This window comes from Vanacampus margaritifer, chromosome 13 (genome assembly GCF_051991255.1).
Source record: "Vanacampus margaritifer isolate UIUO_Vmar chromosome 13, RoL_Vmar_1.0, whole genome shotgun sequence".
In the NCBI taxonomy this organism is placed as follows: domain Eukaryota; kingdom Metazoa; phylum Chordata; class Actinopteri; order Syngnathiformes; family Syngnathidae; genus Vanacampus; species Vanacampus margaritifer.
In genome coordinates, this window is record NC_135444.1 from 16804348 (window position 1) to 16832023 (window position 27676).

The window sequence follows — 27676 nt, forward strand, 5'->3', positions numbered from 1 at the left end:
CAAAATATGAATACAGCCTCACTTCACACTTTATAATTTAATTAAGACACCCGACCAAACTTTTGACTAGTTGAAATAAAGAGTGCTAATTCTGACGTCACCATTTGCTGTAAATCATATTTCTAGACTAGTCATGTATTAAAACACTTCAGATAAAACATGATCAAAAGGAAAAAACAGTTCACATCAAATTCGTAATCTCAAAACCGCGTAAAACCGTGGACCCTCAATCTGGTACTTTCCTAGAGGACTCTGCTGAGTCACCTGCTGCCCCCATGTGGCCTCGTTCATACCCACTTCAACTCGAACATACTTTTGAAGCATATTTTGCCGTGAAATTCCCTTTGAAGGGTTTCGACCAGAGCCACCACCACCACCACCTCCTCCTCCTCCTCCACAAGCCCCTTCCTCACTCAACTCGACCGCCTCCCACCGCGGGGCCAGGATGTGCTCTGCTCCCCCCCGCCCGCAGGAAAGTCTGCAGAAGCTGTTGAGGTTTGGGAAAAGTTCTGTCGTGGGGTCCACACGAGACAACTTTTAACAACTTGGAAGTGGAACCATATCATATGTTCTTTAAAACGCGTTAACTAGGTAAGTGTATTGCTTTTTAGCACTTTCGACCACGCTAAAGTTGTTACTAATATAAAAAAATAAGATTAAAAGTGAGTAGTTTTATTCTTCACGGGGGTCCTCGCGCCCAACACTTCCGGGTTTAATGGACGAGTAATTGTAATATTTCATATTATTGTGAACGTTTTTTTTTTGTGGCTGTCTTTTTGTTTCTTCGAGGGAAGAAGGGGGATAATGTCAACTTAATAACAGGGTGTACTCACTTCTGTGCTGTTCTGCCTGTCTGTACACGTTCACTATGGGTGAGGGTCCCCACTCTGCCCCCCTTTTTAAAAAAAAAATGTGGTTTTTTTTGCTTTTACAATGGCTCGTCAGACAATCCTCAAAGGAACCTTTAGCACGTTTTTAAACTTACTGGCTTGTGTGGCACAGTGTGGTAGTGGTTGCACTGATACCTCAAATTCTGAGTTCAAATGCGTATATTCGCGGTTCAAAATGATCCAATTGCGATTACAACTGCACTTATTTTTCAAGGTCCCCTTGTATCTTTTAACACATACAAGCAATCAATTGATCTTCATTAGAAGTACAATAAACAACATTTTGAGTTATTCTACACCAATCAATGTTTTGTTCTTATAGGTTAGGGCATCTCCCATTCCTCTTCCTCTTCATCAAGCCATGCCTGACCTCTGCATCCTCCTGTCAGCCCTGCTGCTGGCCGCCTCAGCCACCGAATCACCGAACAGCACCGAGGGAGATGAAAATGAAGTCCAAAAAAGCACGGAGCCAGACCTCGTCAAGGACCAGGCAAGTGAGATGAACTTGATGAAGCCGACCGCTGCGGCATATCAATGTTACAGCCTGCATGAGAAGGACAACATCCAGCCATTTTCTACCGCTTATCTTGTGTAGGGTCAGCGGTGAACTCGTTCACTACCATTGACGGCTATAGACGTCAAAAATTAATTTCTATTGAGTTTAACATTTTTTCCCACTTTTGTTAACAAGAGTATGAAAATCTACAAATTTTAATCGCCTGACACCCCAAAATTTTAATGTTTTCTTTTCTGTTTTTAAAATTAATTCCCTACCATTGACTGCTATAAACGTCAAAAATTCATTAAAATTATTTCTATTAGTTTAACATTTTTTTCCCACTTTTGTTAACAACAGTATGAAAACCTAGAATTTTTTTATTGTACATTTAGAGCAGATATAACATTTGTGATTAATCGTGAGTTAACTAGTGGAGTCATGCGATTAATTACAATTAAAAATTTGAATCGCCTGACACCCCAAAATTTTAATGTTTTCTTTTCTGTTTTTAAAATTAATTCCCTACCATTGACGGCTATAAACGTCAAAAATTCATTTAATTTATTTCTATTAGTTTAACTTTTTTTTCCACTTTTGTTAACAACAGTATGAAAACCTAGATTATTTTTTATTGTACATTTAGAACAGATATAACATTTGTGATTAATCGTGAGTTAACTAGTGGAGTCATGCGATTAATTACAATTAAAAATTTTAATCGCCTGACACCCCAAAATTTTAATGTTTTCTTTTCTGTTTTTAAAATTAATTCCCTACCATTGACTGCTATAAACGTCAAAAATTCATTAAAATTATTTCTATTAGTTTAACATTTTTTTCCCACTTTTGTTAACAACAGTATGAAAACCTAGAATTTTTTTATTGTACATTTAGAGCAGATATAACATTTGTGATTAATCGTGAGTTAACTAGTGGAGTCATGCGATTAATTACAATTAAAAATGTTAATCGCCTGTCGGCCCTAATTAAAAAAAAAAAAGAAGATTTTATGGCAGTGAATGAGTTAAGATAAAATACATTTCATCACAAATGCAAGACCAATGGCAGCCGCGAGTGCTAAAATATAAGTCTTTGTATTCATACTGACTATGCCCATCCCTAACTGAATATCTTCTCTTATAGATTGAGAATCTCATCGGAAATCTCAGCAAAGCCGCGAGTCACGCACCAACCATGGGTGATTTGGAAAACCAACTCTGTTTTCGTTTCATTTGTATTCATAATGTGCCTCCTAACGCATTTTCTTTCACATTAGCCACTTCCATCAACACTGCTGCTCAAAGCCAAGTGTCCACTACTCCGCTCAGCCAATTAGCAAATACCGCTGTCAGCCAAGCACCGACAATCTCTGCCCGGCAGTTGTCCAGTCTTGCTCCTCAGTGTCCCGGCAACCAGGTGATGCTTGAGGGCAACTCGGATTGCGGCTGCCCATCCGACATGATGAAGACGGGAGACATCTGCACCTGTCCACTTGGCTTCAGTCTTGACGGAGCAGCAGGGTGCAAAGGTAAATGTCAATATGACCAAAACATTTGTTCTTTATTAGGATTAAGTATTAGTGTATTATTAGAACAGCAAAAAAAAAAAGTACAGTAATATCTTCTTTTTCGTAATAAAAATAGACAAAAAAAATATTCAATAAAATTTAAAGAATTGAGCAATTTTTGCCACATTTTTTTTTGCTTCAATTCAACTGACATTGTGCTACTCCTTTCTGCTGTGTGCACCATGACCACCAAGGGGCAGTATATTACATACATACAGATATAAAGTACATCGTGACGGTCACAGCTTTTCAGTAAACCACCTTTTTATGAATTGTTCTTTGGGGAGGACAAATATATTTATATATATTTATATATTAAACTTTTCTCACTGGTAGCCCTCCAGTTGTGTTTGTTTTTGTTTCCTAACGATCTTCATGGGTCAATGTGACCCGTTCTAATGTTTACCGTAATCATCAAAAAATATTGTAACACAATGCAATGTTTTTAATATAAAAAAACAAAAAAAAAACAAAGACCAGCATACAAAGTTGAACCTACGTTTTTTTCCTTCTAGATTTTCCAAACGGGTCAATGTGACCCGTTCTAATGTTTACCGTAATCATCAAAAAATATTGTAACACAATGCAATGTTTTTAATATTAAAAAAAAATTAAAAATTAAAAAAAAACGAAGACCAGCATACAAAGCTGAACCTACGTTTTTTTCCTTCTAGATTTTCCAAACGGGTCAATGTGACCCGTTCTAATGTTTACCGTAATCATCAAAAAATATTGTAACACAATGCAATGTTTTTAATATAAAAAAACAAAAAAAAACGAAGACCAGCATACAAAGTTGAACCTACGTTTTTTTCTTTCTAGATTTTCCAAACGGGTCAATGTGACCCGTTTTAATGTTTACCGTGATCATCAAAAAATATTGTAACACAATGCAATGTTTTTAATATTAAAAAAATTAAAAAATTAAAAAAAACAAAGACCAGCATGCAAAGCTGAACCTACGTTTTTTTCCTTCTAGATTTTCCAAACGGGTCAATTTGACCCACAACACATAATGCTTGATATGAGTTTCACTTTTTGAATTGAACTACTGAAATAAATCATATTTTCCGTAATATTCAAATTCACTGAGATATCTATAAATATAAGCATTTTCATCTCACCCATCCGCAGACGTGGACGAGTGTGGAGAAGAAGCACCGTGTGGTCCTCGCGCAAACTGCACCAACACGCCAGGCTCGTACTCGTGCCGATGTCGCCGCGGTTACTTGCCGGGAGCAGGAGGGTGCCAGGGTCCGTCCTCAGAGATTATGTTTGTGTGTGTTAGAGCATGACCAGGAATAATTAACCGTGCCGTTTTGGGCCCCGTGTCTCTCCGCTAATCTCGTACTTTGCCGGGTTTGGCAGATGTCGACGAGTGCGCTCTGGCTGCGGTGACGGGCCTGCGGGCCTGCGACGGCAACTCGGAGTGCACAAACACACTCGGCTCCTTCACCTGCTCCTGCCCTGTAGGGTATGTCATGGCTCAGAAAGGACAAAAATGTCAAGGCGAGTTTCACTCAGCAACATAACATTTGGGATATTTGTTATTAAAAAACTATATCAAGAAATATACAACTTTGGCTATCTGCCATTTTGGTTTGTTAGGGACATTTTGGGATCATTTTGATCATTTCTTGTTCTCCTTCAAAAAGTACAGATTTTGTCCGGATGTGACAAAATTTCACTTGTTAGTCACAAATTTGCCTTGTCATTGTTATTGTACTCAGGCCATAGCTATGTCTAATATAAAGATATTGCTTTGGTGCCATCTTGTGGCATCTTAGTGGCATCATGTTAATTTTTTTAATCAATTTAATTATTTTTGGGAATTAATTTATGTCATTATTAGGGCTCGGTGAGTAACAATACTAGATATTGTATCGGGGCGAAACCCGGGCTTATTTCAAGGTATCAGTATTCGTGATAGCCGATACAGTATCGGCCGCCCTCTTGTGGCTGTTTTACAATCAGGAACTTGAAATTAGAAGAATAAAAAAATTGCCATTAATTGCATGCAATTTTAAGAAAAAATGATACATCGGGGTCTTTCTTTATAATTATCTGTCATTGTTTTTTGGTGGAAAATTTAAAGTATCAAAAGTACTAGTGGTATCAATACTTGGTATCGGTGACTTCTCAAGAGTTGAGTACTCATATACTTATTGGTCAGAAAAAATTTGATGAATTGATTTAAAAACATCTTTATACATATACATGTTTTATTAATTTATTGAACAATTGATTCATACATTTGAATTATTTTTTGTATTATTATAATATAATTTAATATACATACAAGCGAGCAAATAGTGAAAAGTGTTGCCGGTGTTGTTGCGTGAGCAAAATATGATATTCATCTTTCTTTTCAGATACGAACGAGTGCGCGTCAGGCGCTCACGGCTGCGACGTCAACGCTCACTGCGGCAACATCATTGGCTCCTACTTTTGTCAGTGCTACCAAGGTTTCAACGGAGACGGACATTCTTGTTTTGGTGAGTAGTGGGCTGCTATGCAGAATCTTACGACTTGTGGTTTCTCGAGGGTTGTATCTTTTTTTTTTTTTTACTACTGTAGACAAAGTCAATATATTTTGTACTTTGAACTACTCAAAATGTTCAGTGGCTTTAGACCTATCCATACATATATAGTTTTTTTTTTATGGCCCCTTAGTTGTGTTATGAACAAAAATAATTAGAACTTTGAAAAAGTCAATAAATCATAACAGCAGAATTTTTTATGCATGCCTCTTTTTCTGACAATGGTTTCCAGTATATTTAAAAATATATGATTTTTAATGGGAGTCAATGTGACCGAAAATGGGCATTTTATAAATAAACATTTGCAATAATTTATAAATAAACATTTGCAATAATTTAGAAATGACCGCATGGGGACATTTTGAACCTCTATATCTCATGACAATCTGCTGAAATTTTTAGCTTCCTAATGTTTTTTTTCCAAATACTTTTTCTTTGACTTAACATATCAAATACATCAAAATCTGGTGGACAAATATAAAAATAAAGGAAAAACTTGAAAGCTTGTACTTTAGTCCAAATTGAAATGTTAAAATGTGGGATACCAATTTTTTTTCCAGTGGGACATTTTATATTGCTATGAAAATTGTGTCTGTTTTATGTAGCTTTTTGTTGTTGTTGACATTTTTGCATTTTTTTTTTGACATTTTTGACTTAATTTTTGGCTTAAGGACCTAAAATGACCATTTTAATATTTGTGTGTCGAAATCCATTCTGTAAGATCCATGTAAGGCAGCGGACCAAACAAAAGTGCCGTATACAAGTGACAACAGCACTTAACGCTTCCCAATTCAATTTTTTGCTCACAGACATTGACGAATGTGCCGCGAACAACGGAAACTGTGAGCACAACTGTACAAATGAACCCGGAGGCTACAGCTGTCTGTGTGCTTCCGGCTACCAACGGAATCAAAATGGACACGGATGCACAGGTGAACCCGAGCTTTTCATCAACTTACAAATACCTCAAATAAAAAACAAATATCAAAATTTATAGAAACATGGTCTACGTATATAGAATTTTTTAACCTAATTCTGGTTACTTAATTCTGTCTGTTAGCGAGAGCCACCGCATCGTGATAACTTACATTGATGTTTCTGCATTTGGCAATTTATTATTATATTATATTATTAGTATGGGATTTTTTTTTTAATGGGCTTTAGGTGAACTGATGAATACACACACGCACGCACGCACATGCACATGCTCACCCACATACAAAAATATATATATATATGTGTGTATATGTATATATATTTAAAAAAAAAAGAGAAAGAAAAAAAAACTTTTTTTTAAATTTTTTTTATTTATTTATTTTTTTAAAAAGGAGAGCAATGATGATGTCAAATCGAATGAACAATACTGAGCTCTAAAATAAAAAAATAAAAAATAAAAAAAACTTACAAATACCAATGAACTATATTTCGCAGTATCAGCCCAGCTAATAAAATACGTCTTCGTCTCTAGACGTGGACGAGTGTTTGTCCCTGAATGGAAGCTGCGCGCAACTCTGCGTCAACACTGCGGGATCCTTCCATTGCTGGTGCGGGCCCGGCTACCAGCTCCACATCGACGGCCGCACCTGCGTGGGTCAGATTAACTGCTGACACTCATTCGCTTTTCGCTGCTAACTACTCATTTCCAACCATTTAAACACAGATGCGCATCACTAAATCACTCACTGTCTCCACTCGTGTGTTCCAAAAGCACATTTTGTGGTTCAGTGATATCCGAAATGTGTTGCATAGAGAGAGAGAAAAAAGTTTGTTTGAAATGCCTTTCACCCCCCCTGAATATCTGTGTGTGCGTGCTTAGACATTGACGAATGTAAACTTCAAAATGGCGGCTGCTCGCACACCTGCACCAATTCCCCAGGGGGACACGACTGCCACTGCCCGCCTCCTCTGCTGCTGGACACGGACAACCTCACATGCAGCAGTATGTTACCGGATCTCACTCTGTCTGTCTGTCCGTCCTTCCTTTCCTCAGTCTCTCCTTTTGGTCTCTTGAGGTCTCCCTGATTTGTTGGAATTTGGATGTTTCTGGGGTTGGTGAAGGACTCTGGTTGGTGGGTGGTGGGTGGTGTCTGGTCGGTGCTGGATTTCACTTTCCTTTCTTTTCTTTGATCCTTCCTCGGGTCTCCTGACGGCGTCACGGCTCTGGCTGGGTTCTGAAGTGTTCGGTTTAGGTGAACGGCATGGGATTTTTTTTAATAGGTTTTAGGTGAACTAATGAATACACACTCACACGCACGCACACACGCACATACAAAATAAAAATAAATAAAAAAATATATATATATATAAAAAAATAATAATAAATAAATATATATATATATATATATATAAAAATAAAATTTTAAAAAAGAGCAATGATGATGACATGTCAAATCGGTAAAATTACCGAATGAACAATACTGAGTCCTCCAGAAGAAGAAAAAAAAAAAGGATGTTACAGACAATAATTTCCTCCTAGCTTGTATTTCAATCCAAGTTAGTGCTACAGGGTTGAAAGCCCAAAAAATTTCAAGAATTTTGCACATGTTTTGTGTCTTTACAAAAACACTCATGTCATTTTTCCAGATGTGACTTCTTGTAAACTGAGAAACGGCGGTTGCGACCACATATGCACCACGAGGGCCGAGGGCCATTTTCAGTGTAGCTGTCACACTGGCTGGAAATTGAGCAAGGACCGGAGAAGCTGCGAGGGTAAGAGCTAGCCGGCTACATAGTGTAAACCTAACCCAACGCTGATATTGACACCTTGCAACACGCAACTGAATTTGAGGTACTTGTCATAATTGTGTGAATGCTGAAAGTACAGTATGTTATTTATAATGTATCTTTTTATTCTGGCGTATTTTTGTCCTCCTACTACTTCTACATTTCTTAACCGATTCAAACCATTCCAACTTCAACATGTTGCAAAAATTCACGCTTCGCCAGCTATTACTTTCCTCATTCCTAAGGTTCACCGTTTTCCCACAGGTCAACATTTCCCCCCCGAAAAATACCCATTCATTTCAAATGAGAAAAATTCAATCACATTTGAAATTCAAACAGCTCATTCAATTCACCTTGGAATCCTCAGCACTCCCCCAATTCTCACATATCAAAAATTCCACATTTTTCTACTAAATATTGCATATTTGTTACCCAAAATAATTCTTATTTTAGGCATGAGGGTTAGAGTTAGGACCTAAGGTTAGGGTTGCTACTTCCTATCATTCCTATTAGAAATTCTGTATTGTTCCTATTCAAAATTCAGCCTATGTCACGGGATTTAGCAAAGGCTTTTTGGGCAGCTGTGTTACATCAGCCTATTTGAATGGAACCGGAATGTTTGTAAATGTCGGATCAGCTGCAAAGTGGTAACTTGAGGAAGACGGCACTCGTCTCCCAGGCATTTTTTTTTTTACCCACCAAAACTAAATGCAATACGCAATTCTCGAGGATAAACACAGTAAAGTGAATTTTCGTCACCCATTTAAAAGGTTTATGACACCAATAGAGGCCACAAGATGGCGCCAAACGATTAGCAACTTTGTCTTCTGTCATAAGACGTGGATGAGTGCGGAGACTTCGCAAACGGAGGCTGTGAGCAATCGTGCGAGAATCACCCTGGCGCCTTCAACTGCACCTGCAAGGAGGGCTACCAAGTGCAAACCGACGACCTCACCAAATGCCGGCGTGAGTCAAACGTCACAGCCGCAATTACAGTACGGCGCGGTTTTCCGGTTGGCATGACGCAAGGTATGTGGTCTCATGTCTTTCCAGCTGTGTGTGACCCCCCTTGTCAAAACTACGGAGTGTGTGTGGCGCCAAACAGCTGCGACTGTCCTGCGGGCTATCCGGGCCTCGGCTGCTCAGGTTTCTTTCTGTACTGACATATGCTGTATTTATATCAAGGGGTGGGAAAACCTATTGAAATTGAATACAACTAGGGGTGTGAATGGCCTCGTACCTGGCGATTCGATTCGTATCACGATTCATAGGTCACGATTCGATTCAATACCGATTAATCCCGATACGAATCTATAAATTGATTATTGCAATTTTTTTTTTTACTGAAATTTAGAAAATACTAATCAGTAAACTTGTACATGTACAAAATGTAAAAAATGTAGGTTTAAAAATCGATTTGATATATATTTATATCAAGGGGTGGGAAAACCTATTGAAATTGAATACAACTAGGGGTGTGAATGGCCTCGTACCTGGCGATTTGATTCGTATCACGATTCATAGGTCACGATTCGATTCAATACCAATTAATCCCGATACAAATCTATAAATTGATTATTGCAATTTTTTTTTTTAACTGAAATTTAGAAAATACTAATCAGTAAACTTGTACATGTACAAAATGTAAAAAAAATTAGGTTTAAAAATCGATTCGGCCTCATATCGAATCGATATTTTGCCGAATCGATTTTTTATAACACCCCTAAATACAACAATCAGATTTTGTTTGACAATGTCCGAGAGGTATTATTTTCGACAATGATTTAATGATGGGAGTGTGTTCTACGTGCATTTCAGCCATGTGCTCCCCACCTTGCGCGCATGGAGGTACATGTATGCGCTGGAACAAATGTTTATGTCCTCCTGGCTGGACTGGAGAAGGCTGCCACACAGGTACTCGAACCTTTTTTGCGAGATATTGACACGTTATTATCAGGTGTTTCTATAAGCATTCCTGCTGCTATCAAGTAGCTTTTTAAAGTAGAAGTCAAGCGTAAACATTTCTTGACAATAATATGTTATACAGTATGTGACCTCACTAGTCTAAACGTGACATTCTGATTAATATTACATTCGTGGACAAATGAATGAATGAATGAATGAACCAAAATACCATATTTAGACTAGCGGGGCTGCATATTACTGTCAAAAAAATGGGGGTTGACTTCCCCTTTAAATTAATAACATTTTATTTGGGTAAATTCACTCACTAAGAGCTCGCTATTCCCAGTTAGTGACCTACTGTAGCTCGTCAGATGTCATTTCAGGGGTATTTATGGAACGGAGCAGCGGATTCTTTCGTATATTTGGGAATAACTGTGGCGCGTAGGTAGAGTGACTTGTTTAACCCCGGAGAACCCAAGAACCCGTTTCTTCTTTGGAAAATTATGAATTATTCATTAAATGACTGCTATAAATTCACTGAACACCAAAATATATGTTTTTTCAATTTTAACCCTTTATTCCCTAATTTAGGATTAGGGCGAAATTTGACCCTTTGGGATTTAGGGGTATCATTTCGAAAAATCTGAATAACAAAAACTGTGAGTAAACTATTTAGAATTTAAAAAAATAATCAATCAAATACACAGCTACATTGAACAATATATTTTTTTGTTTTACTTGTTGCATTTTAGCCATCTTGTCACCACCACTCTGGCTCATGTAAGTGCAATATTCATCCACTAGATGGCCCTGTGCAGGGGTCAGAAGTGGCACTCTGGACTTTTGAAGTAAAATTTGTAAAAAAAAAAAAAAAAAAGAGGTCATTGTTATTTGAGTAGCAGAATTTATAGGGTCCAAATTTGACCCCGTGGGTTCTCCAGGGTTAAGGTCATTTTCAAACCGGCTCTGGATAAGGCTAAACTGGATCCGACACGTGGGTCATCGCTGCCGCTCAAATCGAGTCAATTCAGTTCAACTGACAATCATGCCCAGATTCCTCTTCTTGTTTCAAACGATATCCATTTATATTCCCAAGTCTTTTTTTTTTCAAGGAGCTGGATAAATCCGTTTCCTACTGCCATTTAGCAAAAAATACCTTACAAATAATCCCATAGTGAGGCCACTGGCCTGAATTAGGGAATCTTGGGGCAATCGAGGGACAGGTCTGGCTAAGATTTACCCAGATATCGATCCAATTTGAATTAGGTGCCGCCAGGCTCCAGCCACTTTTTTTGCCATATGTTCTGGTCTTGCACTTTTGCAATTCTGGCTTTCAATATTTGAGATATTTTCTTTTTAGCCCCAATCCTACGGTCGCGGCTCGCTGTCTCTTTTTATTTAACTGGAAGTCAGCCATTAGTCCATCACATCAACGCTGGCTCGGGGATGTGATGGCACACCTACAACTTGAGAAACTTAAATATTCTACTAGAGGCTGGATTCAAAGGTTTTACAAGGTCTGGCAGCCATTTTTGGACTATTACAGTCAAAAGCAGTGGACAACTAAGATGTTCTTAATTTCAGTCAAGCAACTACTTGTTTTTTTGTTTTGTTTGTTTATTTATTTATTTATTTTTATGTATTTTTTTTTTTTCCTGGAGAGCTCAGTATTGTTCATTCGGTAATTTTACCGATTTGACATGTCATCATCATTGCTCTCTTTTTTTTATTTTATTTTATTTATTTTTTATTTTATTTATTTTTTATTTTATTTTTTTTCTATGTGGGTGAGTACGTGTATGTGCGTGCGTGTGAGTGTGTGTGTATTCATTAGTTCACCTAAAACCTATTAAAACTACTTGTTTTTAAATGATGTGATTATTGTTGTTGTTGTTTTTTAAATCTATATTTTGTTCCTGTGTATTCATCTTTTTCTTATGTTTTCTGTGTGTGTATGTGGGGGTTTTTGCGGGTTTGTGCAATGGTGAAAATCAATAAAAAAATTATTTTAATACATATAAATTAATAGCATTTTTAAACTCTTCCTCTCAGCCGTGTGTGAGCTGCCATGCGCTAATGGCGGTCGCTGTGTGGGTCCCGCTACCTGCCAGTGTCCCTCAGACTACACGGGTCCGCAGTGCCTTTGGCGTAAGTAACTCATACAACGCGGCCACTTTTAGCAGTCGGCTTTCACACTTCAGCCACAAGACAAGTGTTTGTTTGCGTGCATTTTTGTAGCCTTGTGCGCACCCGCCTGCCAAAATGGCGGCCAATGCGCGGACGTCAATAAGTGCTCGTGCGTCGGCGGATGGCAAGGAGCTCGCTGCCAGATAGGTACGATTCCGCCAAGATTTGTATTTGTACTTTGTAGTCTGAATTTCACATCCCTGCCATTCCGGCATTCTGATTTAAATTTAAATGTTCTCATTCAGAGCCTGTTCGGTGTCAGAATGCTTGTAAAAACGGCGGAGTGTGCGAAGGTCTAAACAGGTGTCGCTGCGCCAAAGGGTTTTCCGGAAGTCTCTGTGAAACAGGTCAGTGTGTGTTTGCCCCCATGATGCATTGCGCGTTGCATGTCTTGATTTTTTGTGGCGCACTCACGCGCAGCGGAGACCACCCCGTGCGTTCCTCCTTGCCGGCACGGCGCCACCTGCAGCCCACTCAACACTTGCACGTGTCCCGAGGGCACCGCAGGCCGACGCTGTGAGAGACTGTAAGTACTCAACGAACGTATTATATATTATAATACAATGGAACTATTTTGGTCTCATAAATGTCACGTGTGATGTTTTCATTGATGTGAAGGACGTGCCCTGTGGTCACCACTGTGGTCAGCATGGCTCGAGCGGTGAGAAAAGCATTCAGGGAAAGTTACGTTGACCGTTGCGGACCTTTGGGGATTCGGCTTTGCACTAAATACAGGTAAATGATCAAATTAATCATTTTAATTGATTAATTATAATGTGACGTGGGGGTTTTTTTCACCCCCGAACAGGATGAACCAGGCACGTGTGTACCTGCAAGCCTACAGGGTGGGCTACAAAATACAGTGTCCAGAAAGGAAAGGCAGATGATGAACTGTTTGAAATAAACAACTGCTGTGACGACCACAATTTGCCAAAATGTTGAAATAAGGCAAGATTACTGTACAAGTGACAATTATCTTTGTTTCCATTTCAGTGATGTTTCCTTAAAGGTAGACTGTACAATGGACCCTTTATATTATGTGTTTTTTTATTTTAATGGTGGATTAAACGTTCTTTGTTTTTATTACTTAATAGCTACTTTAGCCACTTTGACTTGAATGGTTTGATTGATGGAGATACAACGGAATAACTTTGAATTGAATTTTTATTTATTTTATTGAATTTATTATAGAGAGTTTTAAAATGACAGTATATAATTGCTTTCCTACTTTTTGGTCAAGCCCATGGTTCAAAAAGCAAATCGCAATGCTATAACATCAGAGCACCTGGCAAGCATTTGTCAAATGAAAGCCATGTGAACATGCATAATGTAAACAGCCGTGGATCCTCTGGAATTCTGTGCATTACGCAATGGAGTCGACCCGTTCTGCTGTTTAGCGTTAAATTACCCGCAAGTGGCCAAACTGTTCAGCCAGCCCACGAGTCCAGACGGAGAATTTGTGTAGTGCCTTTTTGAGCCACACGATGGGAGTAAAGAATGTTTGACTTTACGCAGTTTATTTCCGCTTTTGAGTTAACAAATTAAAACATTTGTGGAATCACAAGAGGATAACCCAGGAAAAAAATGGCTATTAGTGACATGTTTCGTGTAATGTTTAGCATTTACAATGTTAAGTATAGATAACACCATATTAGTGACAGTGACTGTATCGAGGGATAGAAGTCGTCATTTATTTTGAAAGCGGAAACTACCCGCCCACTAGCTTTCTCACTGGCGTGACCTGCAGTGTCCTCCAAATAAACAATCAATTTGGTTTGAAATCAGTACGGGACAGCAGCAAATATGGTCATTGACGACAAAATGATCACGAACGGAGAACCAGACGACGTAAGTTGATGTTATTATGGCGGATTAATGAACGTCTCATCTTAAAAGGTTTGGTAACACTAGCTTGTAGTTAGCCCAATGCGGCTAAACTAGATGATGGGGTAGCTTAGTTTCGTCTCTTCCATTCATTGACGTTAGTGTATTTTGTTTTGTGAAGCATTTATGTGTTAAATTGGCAACAGTAAACTTGCTTGTCATTGATTGAAAAACTGGAGTTAGCTTGTGGGGATATTTCATTTCATTAGGGACGCAATGGCAGTTGCAGTCGATTCATTGCCAAGAGAATAAAGTGACCTGTATGAATGAGTGTATAACTATTACTACTCTGATCGCTGTTTGTTTTCAGGAGGAAGAAGAAGAGGATGCGGAAGACTTGGTGGTATGCTGGACCTCCACTATTAGCGAGGGATGGGGACCGAGCTCTCAGCTGGCACTCGAATAGCAAAAATAAATGCTTAAACATTAAAAAAATATATAATAATATTGAAATCATCAATGACAGTGTCAATTTGCCTAATGTTGCTATTTTGCAGGATCCACTGGAAATGATGCGAGAAAAGTGTGCAGAGATAGAGCACTGTGTCCACAATCAGGCACGTCTGGAGCAATGCCAGACCCGAGTGAACTCTCGTTCCTCCACAACGGAAGACTGCACCGAGGAACTTTTTGACTTTCTCCATGCTCGGGACCACTGTGTAAGTAAAAGGCGAAGTGCTTTATGGCTCACAAGATGGATTTACGCTACATAGCCCAATGCTTGTTTAACTTGCAAGTTTTTTTTAAATACGAGTGGTCACTCATTTAAAAAAAAAATCTCGTGCTTTGCCTTGACTGCAAAATTTCCGCATTTTGGCGCGTAACCAAGTTTGACTTCTTTCTGTCCCCTTTTATTTTTTTTTTAATTTAAACAATGAAAGAAAATATTTGAATTGAATTAAATAGCCCAGCTCACTTCAGGCAAAAGGCAGACTATAACACTGAAATGGTTGCCAGTCAGTCACAGGGCACAGACAGAGACAGACAACCATTCATACTCGCATTCACACAGTCAGACGGATGTACCATCAGTGACTTACTTCACTTGAACCACATGACGTAAATCGAGCCTAAGTGTGGACATGTCATTATGAGTGATGTGTAATTAATTCCTATTTTTGTTGTCTCCAGGTGGCGCACAAACTTTTCCATTCAGTTAAATAAATCCCCTCTTCCAATTGGCAGTGCCAGTGGCCCTAAAGGAGAAGAATATGGTTCTAAAAAATATTTACTGTATGTATATGAATATGATGTATGTTGTTTTATCTGTGATCATGTGACAAAAGTGCAGAGCAAGTGGAAACGAATATTAAAGTGGAAGGCTCAGGACATTTTGCCTGGTGGGTCTTATTTCCAATTTAAAACACTCTATAATTTGTTAATTATGTAAAGTAAGGTATGGCTTCATTGACTTAAAAAAATAAAAAAAAATCTCATAAGAATTAAATCATGCTCCTTAGTACAGATTGAGAAAGTATTTGTCTCCATCATGATTTCATATTTTTAATGCACATTTCTTACGTAAATGTTTTGGACCATCAAGCTAGTTTTATATTCACACTTCGGGTAAAATTGAGATGTTCTGAATTTATCTTAAACATCGGTGTGTTGAAAAAAAATCAGGAAGGAGCAAATTATTTTATTCATAAAAATATGACAGTAGATTGAAACTTCTAATTTACACTTTAAATATATTTTAGAACAATATTGCAGTTTTTTGTGCAAAATTTAACAAATGAGGATTCATTTTCAATGAATGAAATAAATACTTGCATTTGATCAACACCTAATATTTTCATAAACATGTTCCATCCATTTCCCCCCTAAATAAAATAAAGGTTGAAATACGTAAAATTAGTTGTGGAAATTGTTAGAAAATACTGTATGAGAGAAGTTTGACAGTAGTGCCCCCTTGTGGTCCGTTTCAGGTAATGCTATTAAATAGTCATGGAGCCTAAATGCGCATGCGTAGATTGTAATTTCTTTAAGGAAACGCTATGTTGCGCCGGACAACCTCCCCATTTTTAAAAGCGAACCAAAACCGCCTCATAATTACAAGACGAGCAGTCAAAGTAGCGGAGACAGGTTACAGTACAGTGGAACTCAATTGTTTGGCTTTAGCGGACTAGACTAGCGAGTATGGACAATATCAAACGGTTCCTACCAGGGTTGGAGCTGGACAGCCGCTCCACTGTCGCATTCCTTACCGGGGCTGCCACCTGCCTAGCGGGGGCTTTGGTGGTCCTCGCCCGGGCGGTTGATGGCCGCCTGGATGCTAAGAAGAAGATCCAAAGAGCCCGAAAGTTGAGAGAGGAGAGCCTGCTGAAAGCTGAAGAGGCTGTGCTTCACTACAAGAACGCGGTGAGTTGAGATAAAATAAGAATACCCCCCCAAAAATAATAATAATAAGGTTATCATGTTTTGCCATAACCCAGTGGTTTTCAAACGTTTTAAACCAAGTAGCCTACAGTTCCATTAAAAAACTAAAAAACTCAGATATATTATAAAGTACTATCTCTCTCTCTCTCTCTGTATAAAGTCAATTTAATATTATTGTAATCCACTCAAACATAGTGTACATTAACCTTATAACTTTAACTAGAAATATAATTTTGCATATACGAGGGATGAGTTTATTGACTTTGGTGTGCGTGTATACTCAATCAAGAGATGAGGTTATATTTACTTCAACTTGTGACTCTCCTTTTAGCATCCAAAGATGGATTCATCTCTCGTTTTGTCTTTGTCCCTGACTGAGCTGACGAAGAAACTGCAGGATGGCCTACTGAGACCAGAAGATGTGTTTTACTCCTACATGGAAAAGGTCGAGTATACCAAATCCAGTCTTAATTATTTGACAGAAGTCGAGGACTGAAGATTGCAAGTACTTTCCCCGAATTTATTGCTCTGAGTGTAGAGCAGAGCGCAAGGTCCATTGAAGTAATCATTGTCCTGAAGATATATATAAAATAATAAAAATCTTTATAGTTTGTAAAGTAAGGCCTGCCCAATCTGTTTGGAGTCTTTTTTTTTTATTACCCATTTTGATATTTGGCGGAATAACAAAACAATTTTTATGAGCCTGTTAATTATACAACAGATAAATTGGTCGATCCTTATTATAAAGTATTATTCTATCATTCTTTTTTTTAGGCTGTCAATGAAAACAAAAGTTTGAACTGCTGCACCGCCATCCTGCTGGAGAGTTTTGACCATGTGAAAACGCTGGACTCCAACAAGCGAGGTCTCCTGTATGGCGTTCCGGTTAGCATCAAGGATAACGTTGCGTGCAAGGTAATTGCAAGGTCACACAGTTGGTCAGTCATGAAGTATGCTTCAAAAATTTGCATAAAAGTTTTAATGGTCTAATATATAGGCTTTTCGTGATCAGGATTATTGGGGTCAATTACCGGTCAGGTCACAAGATGGAGTAATATGTTTGTTTACAATAACTTGCTTATTTACTGTGTTTAAATTATTTATTTATTTTTTACTTAAAAGTGTATATTAACGAACATATACATGTGTATATATATGCCAGCATTATAGTTGTTGGCAAATTTCTATCTGGTGCTCGGAGGTGCTTGTAGCCCTGTCGCCTCAACTCCTTCAACATTTTATTTGATATTCTAAAATCTATTTGGAAATCATTTTCTCAGCCCCCTGTATCAGCCAAGATCCTCTTTAACCCCAGGAGAGAGAGAAAAAAAAATCCTCAAGTCGTGCCTACTTTTTGTAGTCCCTTGGCAGGTTGTACCATTTTAAGTAAACTTAGTATACTGTTTACTGATTTGAATAGAAAACATTTATTTATTAACCAATGACCAGAACTTGATTTTTAAGTCACACTATAGCTGCTTTTACTAAACTAATTTCAACATCTTTAAAACTGTATAATTGTGGCCAAAGGAAACATCAAACGTTAATGTTGTGTCATCATCATCAGTGATATAATGGAGCCTATCAGACTGGTTGAGCTAATACTACTAAGATTGGTTCCCAAACTAAGTCATCTGAGGCATTGCATTTGAGGTATCGAATAGGGGTGCGAATCTTTGAATGTCTCACGATTCGATTCGGATTTTTGGGTCTGCGATTCGATTCAGAATTTTGATTCAAAATGATTTGATGGACAATTCATTTTGCTTCAATCTATAGATGTGCAAGCAATTTTAATGATCTACTCCAGTCTGACTCGCTAATGCTAATTAGCGCGCTACTCGCGGCGCTTTTATCACGCAAAAGAACGGCTCCACACTGCAAAAAAAACAACTTTTATTGGAATAACTTGGCTACAACTTAACAGTGTATTAGACCACGTGGAACCACGCTTCCCCTCCAGTGGCCAAACCGGGTACAACATGAACAGTGCTCCAAATAAAGGCACACACAGACAAAGGCAAGACAGTATAAAATAATTTAACTAATTCACTGCCATTGACGGCTATTACGATTACAAATTTTAAGCGCCTGACGCCCCTAATTTTTAATAATCTTTTCTTTTTTAAAAATCTTTTCTTTCTTTTTTTTTTAATAATAAAAATAACTAGTGAAGTCATGCGATTCATTACAATTAAAAATTGTAATTGGCTGACGCCCCAAATTTTTTTAAATATTTTCTTCTTTAAAAAAAAAAAAAGTTTAAAAAAACAAATTAACAAAAGTGGATTTTTTTAAACTAATACAAATAGTTAAAATACATTTTTGACGTCTATAGCCGTCAATGGCAGTGAATGAGTTAAATAAAATCGATTTTGGGACATTTAAAATCGATTCTAAATCATACTAAATGAGAGTTGCGATTCTTATGAGAATCTATTTTTTGGCACACCCCTAGTATCGGACCACAAAGGAAATCGGTACTGGTATCGACAACCAGGCTCACCCAAGAACCACAAAAGTGGCAGAGCAACAATAAAAGTTAGCACACAGTACAGTTACACATTGACAGATAGCGCCGAAATCAAAATGAATTTCAGTTGCGGCTTGGCACCTTTACCTGCTATTGGGTCATAAAGCCAAATTGCATTTTTTTCCCTCACACATTTCCTTTGTCTTGTTGTCCCATTCCCACAGAACTACGATTCCTCCTGCGGCTTGCTCTCCTTCCTTGGCCTTCCGGCCGAGGAGGACTCGGTTATTGTGGAAGTCTTGAGGAGACAAGGCGCCATTCCCTTTGTGAAAACGAACGTTTCCCAAGGCATGTTAAGGTAATGTCAACCATTTGACATATTTGCACACTTTGTCCTCCTGGGGGGGAACATTAACAGTCACGCCAATCTCTTTTTCCCTCCGTGTGTCAAGTTACGAGTGCAGTAACATCATCTATGGGCAGACGGTGAACCCCCGCAACCTCAAGAAGACCAGCGGAGGTTCTTCCGGCGGTGAGGGGGCTCTCATCGGCGGAGGCGGCTCCATCCTCGGCATAGGCGCCGATATCGGGGGCAGCATCCGGATCCCCGCCGCATTCTGCGGGATCTGCGGCTTCAAGCCAACATCGGGACGACTGAGGTCATCATCTTTTGATTTTTTTTTTCGCTTCTATGAGTTTGCAGTCAACTCTCACAATAAATTGTCATATTTGTGTTTTAGCAAGATGGGTTTGAGCAGTGTTTGTCCCGGGCAAAAGTCAGGTGAGTAACGTCTCTGTGTTGTGTCATTTTGGACGCATGTCCTCGCTATATCGCAGTTCAATTTCGGCGCTTTCTGTTCAAATACGTTTGCCGTGTGTTGGTGAAAGCAAGGTTGGACAAAATACGGCCTGGGGGCCACATCCGGCCTGCCCGCAGTCTCTGACGGGCCCTCACAGTGACCATGAAGTCAGTGTTAATTTTGACAAGAAATTTTAATTTCGTTTTAATTATATTCTTTAGACTAAAAATAGAGTTTTAGTCATAATATAGTCATCTGATTGTATTTTAGTTTTAGAACAATTTTAGTCGAGTCAATGTTTTCCTTCAGCATACATTTCAACAACTATTTGTAGCTGTTGTTTAACGCGCAAGACATATTTAATACAATGGTGTCTTTATTAAATTGTGTTTCAATGAAACATGTTGAACTGCTGTCTTAAAACTTAAAAAAAAATAAGTGCACAATTGCCTGAGATTAATTTTACAGCTGCCCAATAAATGGAAACATGTTTGAACATTTAATAAAGTGCAGTGAACAGTTTCTAAGTGGTTCTTTTCACGCACCCGCGTTTTATTCCTTTTTCTGATTGGATTTTGTGAAATTTTGTCACTGTGTTGTTTTTGGTTTTAGTCATTGACGAAATTGTCAGTCAATTTAGTTATCGTCATTGTCTCAATGAATGGCTTCCATTTTAGTCTTAATTTTTTTTTCACGACAACGTTTTTTCGTTGATGTCACGAAATTATCACTGCAATGCAAGAAGTCAAAACAAAACCTAAAATATGTGGTGCTTTTATTTTGAAAGTTTTATTTTATGTGCACACTTGTAGACATTGGCACATTTAAGTTAGCGAGGTAAAAGCTACGATTTGTGTCTGCAGTGTTGCTAACTTAGCAACATTTTTGTTATATTTAGTAACCTTTCAGACCCCTTTAGCAACTATTAAAAAAAAAAATTGCAAAAAAAAGGACAAAGTGGTCCTAATGTTATAGGTGGAGAAAAAAGGGCAAAAAAGATATGGCCTAATAATACTTTACACAAATCTACAGTTTGATGATAAATCATCATTGTATCTTTATACATCACTGTCAATAATATTACTCTTGTACTATTTGTGAATCCTGACTAGAAACGGCAAAAATGACTTGGCGGTTGGTGCACAAAAATAATGTAAGAATTTTGAATGTGTAAAATACTTATATACATCTAGCATTTAAATGAAACAAGACAATATGCTTTTTCTAAATACATAAAAAAAAATTTAAAAAATCGGATTCACTCTATCACCGATTTTCATTCGTGACATTTGTCACCCAGTTTCTTGTGTTGGTAAGTCATTTTAATAGTTGACTTGCGTGTTTTATCTCGATCTGCATGATCAGTATTTGCTTTTAGGCTAAATGACACAACATTGACATTATCGTGTATATTTGTTTTTTGTCTAATTAGTATCGGCAACACCCGGCCCCTTGGCCAAGGATGTGGACGGCCTGGCTCTGTGTATGCAGGCGCTGCTCTGCGACCACATGTTTGCTCTGGACCCAACCGTCCCGCCCGTGCCTTTTAATGTGCAGGTGTGTCCTTGTTAATTTGACACGAGTAAAATCTTGTTATCGCACCACGTCCTGTAAATCGAGGTGCACGCAGAAAATAGTGACGGTGTTACCTCGGGTCTTAATGTGGTCTAGATGTATAAGAGCAGCAAGCCTCTCCGGATCGGCTACTTGGAAAGCGACGGCCTGACTCAACTGACGCCCAGCATGACCCGAAGCCTCAGAGAAGTCAAAGCGTTGTTGGAGCAAGCGGGGCATACCGTAAGAACCTCTCCGATGCCGTAAGCACACAACGGGAAGTCAAGTGTGCTTTTACATCTTTTTTGTTATGATTCTATCAACACGCAGGTGGTGCCATACAGTCCTCCGAGGTTGAGGGACGCTTTTCTGCTCCTTTCCAAAGGCGTCTTTGCAGATGGAGGGGCCAGCTTGGTCCAAAAACTGTGAGTCTTAATACAATTATTGACAATAATATAGTATGCAGCCCCACTGGTTTAAATACGACATTCTGGTTAATATTGTGTTAGTGGAATATGAGCTAAGCAGCAAAATCCAGCAGTTTTGATCAATATCAGAAGGCGGCCATTTTGGCATTTGCTGTCGAGTGAAAATGACATCACAGTTGCTCAAATCTCAGTTAACAACCAATCACAGCTCAGCTTCAGAAAACAGGTGAGCGGTGATTGGTCGTTGCCTGAGCCTGAGCAACTGTGATGTCATCTTCAATCGATGGCAAAATGCCCCCCCCCCCCCCCCCCGAGATGGATAAAAAATGGCTGGATTTTGCTGCGTAACTCATATTCCACAAATGTAATAGATTTTTTTAAGGTTGACTTTCTCCTTTAAAGAATCAATTCTGATGATTGGTTTTGCTAAGTTAGGTAGTTTGGTTGAATAAACGTGTAACTGGTGCGTGCGCGAGACTGACTTTCATTAGCAGGTCGGAGCTGTCCAGAGCAGTGAATCTCACAAGTTGTTCTCAAAAAATCAGTTCTCAAATATTAACATGTAAAAACGGACAGAGTTTAATGTCCAACTTGAGTTTAAGTTTATTGTTAGTTTAATGTTTTACATTTTCTTTTTCTTTTCTAGGTGCAGTTTTTGTAGGACATGTCGTGTGTTAAGATTTCAAAAGATGCACATAAACAATGCACTCCATTATTTTCACTCCTCCAGGAAAATTCCACTTTATGAAATCACCTCGACTCTCTTGTTTGATACTTTTAGGAAGGGCGCACCTCTTGATCCTACCCTCAAACTACAAGTGTTCCCTTTCTATCTCCCGTGCTGGCTGAGGAAGACCCTCTCCTTCCTGCTGAGGCCTCTGGTGAGTCGTCTTGGCATCAAGCCAGCTCCATTCTTGACACACTTCATTTTGCACACCCGCAAAATCGAATAAGTTTGTCTTTGTGCTGTAGAACTGCTGTGTCACACTAAGCTCTATTTAAAAAAAAAAAAAATGGCCACCTTATTAAAAGCGGTTTCATTTGTCTGCAGTCTCCTCGTGGTTCTTTCCTCCTGCAAGGAGCCACTGGAGTCGGGTGAGAAGTTAAAAAAAAAATTGGGTCAATGATGACACAGTACTCGTTTATAAATAGAAATAACAATACCTGTTATTTCTCTACTGATGTTTCAGATCTGTTGTGGAGCTTTGGGAGCAACATTGTGCTGTGCAGGTACTGTGAGCAGATGATGTTTGAATATGTGCAGAAAGAGACACTCAAGCTTCTTCTTGGGTTTGTCCGTCAGGACTACATTAATGAGACCTTGGCCGAATGGAGAAGGCTCAAGATGGACGTGCTGCTCTGCCCCATGTTCGGACCGGCCTATAATTTCTTATACTGCGGCAGGCTTAGCTGTATGGAAGTCTTTGAGATTTATTCACATTTTGCGTTATGTCACGATTGTAATTTTACTTTATTTTTTATTTTTACTTTAATTTTACTATTTTAATTTTAATTTCACATAATAATAACATTAGGCGCAAATTTTTCGCCTATTTTCTGTTTGTTCTCTGTGCATCCAGTTCCTCTGGCTTATACGGCACTCTACAATCTGCTCAACTTTCCTGCCGGCGTGGTTCCTGTTTCCACGGTGACGGCAGAGGATGAGGAGCAACTGAGCCATTATGAAGGCTTGTATCAGGACTTTTGGGACAAGCTTCTCAAACGGGTAATGCAACATGCACAGGTTAACACGACAACTGGAAAACATGCAGAATAATAATCATTTCTGTTCTTAGCTATATTTTGTGTTATTTCTGATTGATGCTCTCCCAGAGGCCATTTTTTCCCCTGGTGATTAGGTTATTGGCTCATTTGCGTTAATGTACACTTTTGCGTCACATCTTCAGCATTGTGTTCAATTTACAGCTTCTGACTTCATGTTTAAATTATGTTGTATTAGAATTTGTTTCTCACTTGAATGGAGTGTCAGTCTTCGAAAACGATTTCACCCTGAAATACAACACATCAAATATTTATTTTATTTGTGGGATTTCAACCCTTTATTTTTACATTTATATGTGGTGTGCATATTATAAAAAAATAAATAAACAAAAATTGCAAGCCAGGAATCCAAATAGAAATCTTATTTTACAAGTGTTGAGTTAGTTCATGTTAAAATGGGCAAAAAAAAAATAGATGTAGTTCCACTGTTAGCCAACAGGCGGAGACAGCAGACTGTGTCCGTCTGTAAATGTTTTTTTTTTTTTGTGCATTGACATTTATTTGCATACTTGTGTTTGTGTGTAGGCATTGTCAGGAGGCGAGGGTCTGCCCATGGCCGTGCAGTGCGTGGCCCCGCCGTGGCAGGACGAGCTGTGTCTGCGCTTCATGAAGGAGGTGGAGGAGCTTGTTAAACAGAGCAGGATCAAGTGAGGACTCTCAGGTATCAGTCTGTTAAGTGAGCGTCAGGACACTTAAGATAAGCCAGTCTGCGACGTTATCGCAAAACACAACCATTTCCTCTTTGCACTTGAGATAATGTCATAAAAACACATCCTTTAACCCCTTTGCACTCAAGATGATTTCACCCTGGTTATTATTTTATTAAGGAACAATAATGCAAAAAAAATGTTTTTACTTACTAACTTGTTGAAAATGTAACTACAATACTGTAAATATATCAGAGGAGTGGAAACAACTTGATTTATCCCTCCAACTGTTTATGGTGGTCTATTGTTTGCAATATAATTAACTCTTTGACTGCCAGACGTTTTCAGAAAAGGGATGCCGTGGGTGCCAGCCGATTTTAAGCATTTTGACTGATCTTTCAAGGTCCATAGAAAATTATGTGTTTGGACTATGGAAACACACATACTACCAAATGAAAGATTGGACTCTCATCTTTCATCAGAAAAAAAAGTTTGTTTCTAACTCATTGCGTTTTTCAGTAATCAACAATAGAAAATGGTTAGTTTCACCTCTGTTTTGAAACAAACGTCTTTTAACGTCTTTGGCACTCCTCCATAGGATTTTACTAAACGTTATTTAACGTTTTTGGCAGTCAAAGAGTTAAACTACTGAAATTCATGACATTGTGCTATAGTGGAAACTATAAAATTAAGGTTAATTCATTGCATGCAAAACAATAGAAAACGAACTAAAAATCTCTGAGCCTAGCATGTTTTTGTAAAGGTGTATATAGGACATAGGTGTGAATTCCTGTGGTATGCTTTGAATGTGAAAAAAGAACGCCATCTTGTGGCTAACTACAGTAGTGCCTTGAGATGCTGTGACCTCACAAGCAAGCAATACTTTGGTAGATAATGAACTATTCTTTTTCTTTATAAAAAAAATAATAAAAAAGGCTTCAAGTTGTTTATTGCCCCTCCCACTTCAGGTTTACTGTCAAACATCTACAATTGTTTTAAGTTCTGAACCTCATCACAGAACAAATTCAATTTGTATTTCAAAGCACTACTGTAGTTTCTATTTGTGTATCCACTCCTTTTGCTGCACTACAGACTTAAACGTAGTTCAGTTGAAACAAGACAAAAATGCTGCACTCCTGTTTTTGAGTTTTGAGTGATCCAATGACAAACTTGAAAGTTTTCACATTTCATTGATTATTGTATATTTTTATTTGGCACTTACATGATCATTGCTCATTTTTCTTGACATTATTCGATATTTAGATGAAAGGCAATAAAGAAACACTCACTGGAAGATCCCAAATGAGAATTTCGAAGCTTTATAGGAAAAACATTATGTATAATTATTATGAATAAAGCACACATTCTTATGTATGTGTCATCTACTGTACACCATATCTGATAGTACCTGCACATCAAACTTTAATGAATTTTCATGTAATAAACGACTTGTGCACCTTCTTTTCACCCCCAAAACTCTCCCTTTGTATCCCTCCTCTTCATCACTGCTTCACATCATTTGCTTTCTCCCTCTCCGCTCACTGAGTGATTGTAGCACCTCCCAGGTAAAAGAAAAGCGATAAAGCAGCCTAATGACACATGGCGCCTCCATCTAGCGTGTCTTCACATTACCCCGCGCTATTGTAAATATGTGTTTTCTGTTGGGTTTACATAAATTTACATATGTTTCCCCCCCCCAGCTCTCGCAGGGATGCCAAGCCATTAGGTACAGCGCCGGCGTTTTCCATTACAATCGGAATGAATGGGGAAATAGCTAAAAAAAAAAAAAAAAGGCGGGAACACGAGACGAGCAGGGGAGCCGCAATTGAGAGGTTCTTCCCGGCTCTTATCGGAGGCGCGTGGAGAGGGAGCGAGTGGCTCTCGCTGTGCCACTCAGTCAGGGAGCGTTAAGCTTTAAGAGGCACTGGAGAGACTGGCGGGGTCCTCGGGGAAACTTGACATTGTTCATAAATCCCGCAGGAACTGAGGAGGTATGACAGTGACAATTACACAAGAACACAAATGGAACATACAGTAATTATATTTGGGGGATTTTAACTCATTTATTATTGAATTTGTTAGTTTATGTCACAAAGTGTGGGCTTCCACCCACTAAAGGCCCATTATCCAATGTCAATATTGAAAAAGGCTAATTATTTGTCCTCTTTTGCGTGTTCCAAAAACTTGAAGACAGATTTCTTGTAAGAAAAAAAACCTTGCAAGAATGAAACAGAGAATTCTCCGGTCACGGCAACAATTTACATCACGTAAAAGGTGGAATTAAAGAGTGCCCAATGTGCCCCCTCCCTTTGCGGAATCCAGCTTTTAAAGAATCGAGTTTTGAAAGTAAAACGCCCCTTCACCTCCTACTAAGAATGAGTAGAACAGATTGGTTCTCACTCAACATGTTACCTAATATTATTTTCGTACACAGACTGCAGCTGTATTCATCTCTAGACAAAATATACTTTCAGGGCACCTCTCGTACTTCTTCCCATAACAAAATCTCACAAACAAGTTGAACTCGACAGCTCCTAATGTAGTATAGTTGTAGGAGTGCGCGCTCTCTCTCTCGAACAGAATGTGTTTTCGCACAGAACACTGAGAAGGAACTTCTAGACCAAACAATGTGTACCATCTTAGGTTAAGGTCAAATTATACTGAGTTCAACACTATTTTACCTACTTCACATCTATAAAACATTTGAACATGGTTAATATATGAAATAAAGAATTAAAAATGTCAATAATGTATAACAATATTGACACACACCTATGATTTTAGTAAAAAGGGTGAAATGTTTGCATGCTTTGATCTGTCTATCTGTCTGTCACTCACTCACTATCTGTCTGGCTGGATGGAGCTATCTCTTTATGTATATCTATTTATTTACAGTGACCATAAAAAGTCTACACGCATCTATCTATCTATCTATCTATCTATCTATCTATCTATCTATCTATCTATCTATCTATCTATCTATCTATCTATCTATCTATCTATCTATCTATCTATCTATCTATCTATCTATCTATCTATCTATCACTAGCTAGATTGCTATATAGCTATCTAGCTAACAAGATTGCTAACAAGATTTCTATCTATCTATCTATTGCTAGCTAGATTGCTATATAGCTACCTAGCTAACAAGATTGCTATCTACCTATACCTACCTACTTACTTACTTACTTACTTACTTACTTACTTACTTACTTACTTACTTACTTACTTACTTACTTACCTACCTACCTACCTACCTACTTACTTACTTACTGTCAAAATTAGGGCGTTAAAACGAGTAACCTTAAAGTCCCTTTAACACAACTTATTTTACAGCCGAGTGTATGGCCCTCTTGTGACTCCAAGTCACATGCTCTTTAGACGCGGGGCACATTTTATTGGGTAACTCCAGAAGAT

The 27676-nt window shown here is 38.4% G+C and overlaps 3 protein-coding genes across 5 annotated transcripts in view; all 3 read left to right on the forward strand.

Moving 5' to 3' along the window:
* The first annotated feature begins 455 nt into the window (after positions 1 to 455).
* Positions 456 to 13874, forward strand: LOC144062803 (uncharacterized). Its single transcript, XM_077584520.1, has 20 exons — positions 456 to 591; positions 1213 to 1380; positions 2533 to 2587; positions 2666 to 2917; positions 4091 to 4210; positions 4325 to 4465; positions 5329 to 5451; positions 6306 to 6428; positions 6965 to 7087; positions 7313 to 7435; positions 8080 to 8205; positions 9058 to 9186; positions 9274 to 9366; positions 10039 to 10134; positions 12178 to 12273; positions 12364 to 12459; positions 12558 to 12659; positions 12733 to 12838; positions 12931 to 13047; positions 13121 to 13874. The coding sequence occupies exons 2-20, from the start codon at positions 1252 to 1254 to the stop codon at positions 13197 to 13199; spliced, it is 2229 nt and encodes a 742-aa protein (XP_077440646.1). The 5' UTR covers positions 456 to 591; positions 1213 to 1251; the 3' UTR covers positions 13200 to 13874.
* A 133-nt stretch (positions 13875 to 14007) lies between these two features.
* Positions 14008 to 15527, forward strand: uqcrh (ubiquinol-cytochrome c reductase hinge protein). Its single transcript, XM_077583656.1, has 4 exons — positions 14008 to 14160; positions 14507 to 14539; positions 14694 to 14855; positions 15328 to 15527. Exons 1-4 carry the CDS (start codon positions 14116 to 14118, stop codon positions 15358 to 15360), a joined length of 273 nt encoding a protein of 90 aa, XP_077439782.1. The 5' UTR covers positions 14008 to 14115; the 3' UTR covers positions 15361 to 15527.
* Positions 15528 to 16190: 663 nt separating this feature from the next.
* The window catches only part of faah (fatty acid amide hydrolase), a 31498-nt gene continuing 20012 nt past the window's right edge, over positions 16191 to 27676 (forward strand). For 2 of the 3 annotated variants that reach the window (XR_013296493.1, XM_077585045.1), the window contains exons 1-15: positions 16191 to 16557; positions 16907 to 17020; positions 17350 to 17490; positions 19273 to 19406; positions 19501 to 19707; positions 19789 to 19829; positions 21281 to 21405; positions 21520 to 21645; positions 21733 to 21827; positions 22612 to 22711; positions 22882 to 22925; positions 23021 to 23060; positions 23134 to 23242; positions 23411 to 23556; positions 24138 to 24273. Coding sequence is in view for 2 of the 3 variants with exons in the window: in XM_077585045.1 (XP_077441171.1) it covers positions 16336 to 16557; positions 16907 to 17020; positions 17350 to 17490; positions 19273 to 19406; positions 19501 to 19707; positions 19789 to 19829; positions 21281 to 21405; positions 21520 to 21645; positions 21733 to 21827; positions 22612 to 22711; positions 22882 to 22925; positions 23021 to 23060; positions 23134 to 23242; positions 23411 to 23556; positions 24138 to 24263 (1770 nt within the window). In the remaining variant the exon portion in view is untranslated. Of the gene's footprint in view, positions 16558 to 16906; positions 17021 to 17349; positions 17491 to 19272; positions 19407 to 19500; positions 19708 to 19788; positions 19830 to 21280; positions 21406 to 21519; positions 21646 to 21732; positions 21828 to 22611; positions 22712 to 22881; positions 22926 to 23020; positions 23061 to 23133; positions 23243 to 23410; positions 23557 to 24137; positions 25700 to 27676 lie in introns of those variants that run through there. The other variant, XM_077585044.1, reaches the window with a different exon arrangement.